Here is a 5,000-nt window from a genome sequence, read left to right on the forward strand (position 1 = left end):
GATGTCTGAGGGCACCAGTTTGTAAGGAGCTCCGGGAGTGTCTAAAAATAAGATATTAGGGGAAAAAGTTAGTCAAATATATCATGTTAGGAGACATTTTTAATGGGGTTAATACAGTTAAAAAAAACAGTAAATGCCAACCATACAGCAGTGCTCTAAAGTAGAATGAGCAAATTGGAAAATATTTTAATTAAAAAAGAAGAAGCACTCAAATCCAATTTAGGAGTGTCTCAAAAGGAGACAAGAATGAATGGGGATAGTCCACTATTACTATAACCATACAATGTGTAATAAATTAGTTTTTAGCATCATCTAGTGGTGAGATTCTAGATGTCAACGCTCCTTTGCTAACCTATTTCCTTTGGGAGAATTTACAGAAGCTACAGTGGCCTTCAAGGACAAGAAGCTATAGTTACTAAAGATTGCATCATCCACCACTGCCTCAACCTTGTTTATTTTTTCTGGAATCATTTTGGAGACACTTGATCACATAACGTTGAGCTATTGAAGAAAAAATCCATTATTTTAATAAAAATATTAGTCAAAATATATTTTAGGTTTTTTTATTTAAAAAAAAATATATATAAACATTTTTTTCACGTATTGATCTGTATAATGTACTGATATTTTGAGCCCAATAAAAAATATATATATATATATTAAAAAATAAATAAATAAGAGGTAATATCCCAATAAAAAAAATCTACATTTATGTTTATACATTTTTTTTTAAATAAATAAGATCAGAGGTCATGTGACGTACCGAATGGATATCTTGCGATGATGGGTTTGTGTTCGGCGGCGGGTCCAACTCCAAACTGGTTTTCAGCGAAGACTCTGAAGAGATATTCCTTGAACTTGGTGAGGTCGACGGCTCTGTATGTGGTCTGTTTGACCGTGGAGGAAAGCCTGTGCCACACCTCGCTGTCTGTGGCTCTGCGCTCGATAATGTAGTTGGTGACTTTGGATCCACCGTCGTCACGTGGTGGATTCCAGGCCAGGAAGCAAGTCTCATTTGTGATTTCAGAGATGTCGAAGGCAGCAGGAGGGCCGGGTTTGTCTGTGGGAGAAAAAGTTTAAAATTTGATGGTTAATATGAGACATTTTAGGGTAAAATATAGTTTTTTTCATGCAATTAGATTGAGATTTTTGTCTATTTATCTTCCATAACATGTCTTCTTTCATAGTAGTTTGAATAAAAGGTTAAGAAATGTACATGTAGGTGTTTATTTGACTAAACCTTGTCTGTCTGCGTCTGTCTATTTCTCCTATACAACCATCTTTAACGGACATTATCTCAACGTTATATATTTTTTTTAAATATTTTCAGCCAAAAAAATTACATCAACTAAACTTTCCATAATTTGCATATTAGTTTGATATCGCCAAATTAACTTTATTCATTCAAACATTTCTGAAAAAAAGTTTAATACAATAACAATAATCTTTATGTCTTAAAGGTGCAGTGTGTAATATGACATCATCAAGAAAGTTCTACAAAGTTCTAGAATGCAACGCTCCCTGGGTAACCCCAACCCTTTAGAATAATAACAGAAGCTACAGTGGCCTTCAAGGACAAGAACAATTCTAAATCTTAAACAATGCACCTGATGACATTCCAACTATGACACTTTCAAAATGGCGGCACTAGGCCTTGGTCCAAAATATGCAGAAATATGGACATATACGAGACCCTTTCTAAGGGAAAAAATTATAATTCAAAACATTTATTTCAGCTATTATGCACTAAATTAAATGTACTTATGGATATTATAATTACTTTCTACAAAATCTGCTAGGAAATAAAACCCAAAATTCTACACACTGCAGGTTTAATGTCGGTAATCAAGTGGCAACGTTTCATGAAGATATTTGTAAGTAAAAAAAAAATCACCAGAAATGTATTTTTAATTTCAGAATATTATTATTATCATTTTATTGTACATTGTTCATATACTTCAGTGTTGGGTTTCCCTTTTGACTTAGATTATTTTATTTATATAATGATAATAATAATTGATTGGATTTATATAGCGCTTTATTTCTCTGTGACTCAAAGCGCTTTACAGGGTTCCAGGTTCAATTCGTTCACACACAGTCATAAATATATCTATTTACCTAGCTAAAAGCCAACTCTGGTACTGCTAATGAGCTGTGCATTGTCCCTGCTAAATAAACACATACATATATATAAATACGTATATATATAAATAAAATGTCTGTGTCTTACCGAGGATATTGACATCGACGGTTGCCGTGGCGCGTCCGCTGCTGTTGGTGGCTTCAATGATGTACGTTGAGGTGTCGTCTCTCCTCGTCTTAGAGATGGTTACGGTAGAATGTCCTTTCTTCGAGTCGATCGCAACTCTGTCGTCTGGTTTCAGAACCAAGTCGGCCTTGGTCCATTTCACCTTAGGCTCAGGTTTACCTGTAAGGTTAAAAAATACAAGGTTAATTTATTGTAATTATTATTTTTTTAACTGTTTATTTATACGGGTAAATCCCATTGAGACCAGAGACTCTTTTTCAAGGGATTTAATTGTATTTCATTTAATACATGTTAGCATATGAATCAGGCTACCCACAGGTATTTCCAGGTTAAATTTAAGACTTTTTAATACCTTTTTAATGCCACTTAAAAATGAAATTGTTCTAATGCAAAAGTCACGGCCGTACTGGCAAATATAATGGAAATTCTGATCCATTTTTTTAGGTTCTTTAGATAAAGAACATTTAAAATTAGTACATTAATACACTCACATTGACATAATGTCACAATAGCTTTGTGAAGTGTATGTATACTCTTAATAACAAAAAAAAATCAAAAAGTGCTTATTTTTCAATACTTTGGAATTGCAATACTTTGTTGGTGAAATACTGTTAAGACCTTAATAATACAGCAAGAATAAATAAACGACTAAAACTAGAATAACTTAATTAATACCCAAGATTATATCTAAAACCTATGAATGGATAAGAGAAGGCATCATGAATGAAAACATACTTTAGGCTACATCTAACGAACATGGTTAATAAACATATTTTTTACCTGTGATTTCAGCAGGCAGTTCGATCTTGTGTCCAGCCTTTGCTGTCAGACCGGCGAGTAGTTTGGCATCAAGCTGAATCTCTGGCGCCTCTGTGATGGGGGGGAGGGGAGAGGGAGAGAGAGGGGGAGAGAGAGAGAGAGAGAGAGAGAGAGAGAGAGGGAGAGAGAGGGATGGAGAGAGAGAGAGAGAGAAAGGGGGAGAGAGAGAGGGGGAGAGAGGGATGGAGGGAGAGAGAGAGAGAGGGGGAGAGAGAGAGAGAGAAAGAGAGGGAGAGAGATCGGTTAGAAGTTGGTGGTTTAATGTTTCTCATATTGCATATCTCGAAATTTAGCATAATACATTTTCTTTTTTTAATTCTTCGCTGTGGCCTTAGTACTCTTACACAAGTAACATCAGGTGTGTGTAGCCGTCCTTACCTTTGGGGTCCACAGCTTGTATCTCGTCCGTGGCTTTGCAGGGTCTGCTGGCCCCCAGTCTGTTGAGGGCTCTGACTCTGTAAGCATACCACTGGCCCTCCATCAGCCCTGTCACCTGTTCAACGTCAAGTCACTTTATTAGTCAAATGCATTAGTCACCATAACAGGCAAAGCATTCACAGCTGGCAATGACATGTTTGAGTTCCAAGCGATCCTTAACAACGCAACAATAACAAAAATTGTGTACAAGATAAGATAAAAAATAGTAACAACGTACTGAGTGCGATAAAGAACCAAAAGTTTAGATAAAAATAAAACTAGAATATATGTACAGTATAGATATATATAAATATCTGTATAAAGCTCTGGAAAAAAAATTAAGAGACCACTCCAAATACTCAGTGTCTCTCTTTTGACTATTTATAGGCATATGTTTGAGTAGAATGAACATTTTGGTATTAATCTACAAACTACTGACAACATTTCTACCAAATTCCAATACATTTATTGTCATTAAGAGCATTTCCATTAAGTTATGTAGAGATGAAGATTGAAGAAAAATCCAGACTGGTCTCTTAATTTTTTCCGCGGCTGTTTATATAAATATGAATGTACAGAATATACGTATATATATATATAAATGTCTGAGACAGGTAGTTAAGGGGCTTGTGGATTTGAAAAAAGTCTGACCTGGCACTTCAGTTCGGGTATGGTTTCGCCACAGGGTTCCCACTTATCGGTTCCCCTCTGGCATCGTTCCACATTGTATCCGCGGATCCCGGTTCCACCATCGTAACGCGGGGGTTCCCAGGTCAGGAAGATACCGCTGGCTGACTTATCTCTCCATTTAAGGTTCTCCGGAGGATCGGGAGTGGCTGCAGGCAAAATACAGGGGTTTAGGGAGTGTATTAAGACGATTTTGACTTTAATAGAGGGGTTAGGGTGGTTAATAGGACTATAAGACTATAATTTTTAAGACCTAATACTTCAAACGTGTACAGCTGCCAATCCTGTCTCTGCTGCTATTTCAAATCCCAACCTCATATCTCCAAATGTCACTTTTTTAAATAATTGAACAAAGCGAGACACGGCAAGCAAACACCTTCAAGTTCAATTAAACTAAACTAAACTAAATACATGCCTTAAAATGCACTTTTACAGTTGTTCTTACTGACTGGGATAACTGTTTGCTCACCTTGTTGTCATATTGCTTCTGTAAAAATTCTTATTTTCCATTTTTTTTTTTATTTACAAGTTTTTTTTACTATTTATTGCTCTGTTTGCTTTGAAGTACAAGTTGAAATGTCTCCGCCATAGAGAAACGCTATGGTTTGCAGTTTGGTTAGAATGACAATAAAAATCTTATTATTATTCATTTGAATGTGTGTTTTGACTCACTTGCGGGGGATGATACGTTGACGGGCTCGTCGATGTAGGCCGGCTCTCCTGGCCCACACTTGTTACAGGCCGTCACTCTGAACAGATACTCCTTTCCTTCAACTACGTCTGTCACTGTGAACTCAAGATCCTGGAT

The 5,000-nt window shown here is 36.2% G+C and overlaps 1 protein-coding gene across 1 annotated transcript in view; it reads right to left on the reverse strand.

The window, feature by feature from the left end:
- Window positions 1-5,000, reverse strand: part of ttn.2 (titin, tandem duplicate 2) — a 312,546-nt gene that overhangs the window by 139,591 nt on the left and 167,955 nt on the right. The window contains exons 144-150 of the mRNA XM_080038538.1: window positions 4,865-5,000; window positions 4,157-4,341; window positions 3,467-3,581; window positions 3,050-3,139; window positions 2,231-2,428; window positions 764-1,060; window positions 1-41 (exon numbers count right to left, since the gene is read on the reverse strand). The exon at window positions 1-41 is cut by the window's left edge and continues 146 nt beyond it; the exon at window positions 4,865-5,000 is cut by the window's right edge and continues 12 nt beyond it. Coding sequence (XP_079894664.1) covers window positions 1-41; window positions 764-1,060; window positions 2,231-2,428; window positions 3,050-3,139; window positions 3,467-3,581; window positions 4,157-4,341; window positions 4,865-5,000 — 1,062 coding nt within the window. The remainder of the gene's footprint in view (window positions 42-763; window positions 1,061-2,230; window positions 2,429-3,049; window positions 3,140-3,466; window positions 3,582-4,156; window positions 4,342-4,864) is intronic.

The sequence above is a fragment of the Ammodytes marinus genome (assembly GCF_949987685.1).
Source record: "Ammodytes marinus genome assembly, chromosome: 12".
Lineage (NCBI taxonomy): Eukaryota > Metazoa > Chordata > Actinopteri > Uranoscopiformes > Ammodytidae > Ammodytes > Ammodytes marinus.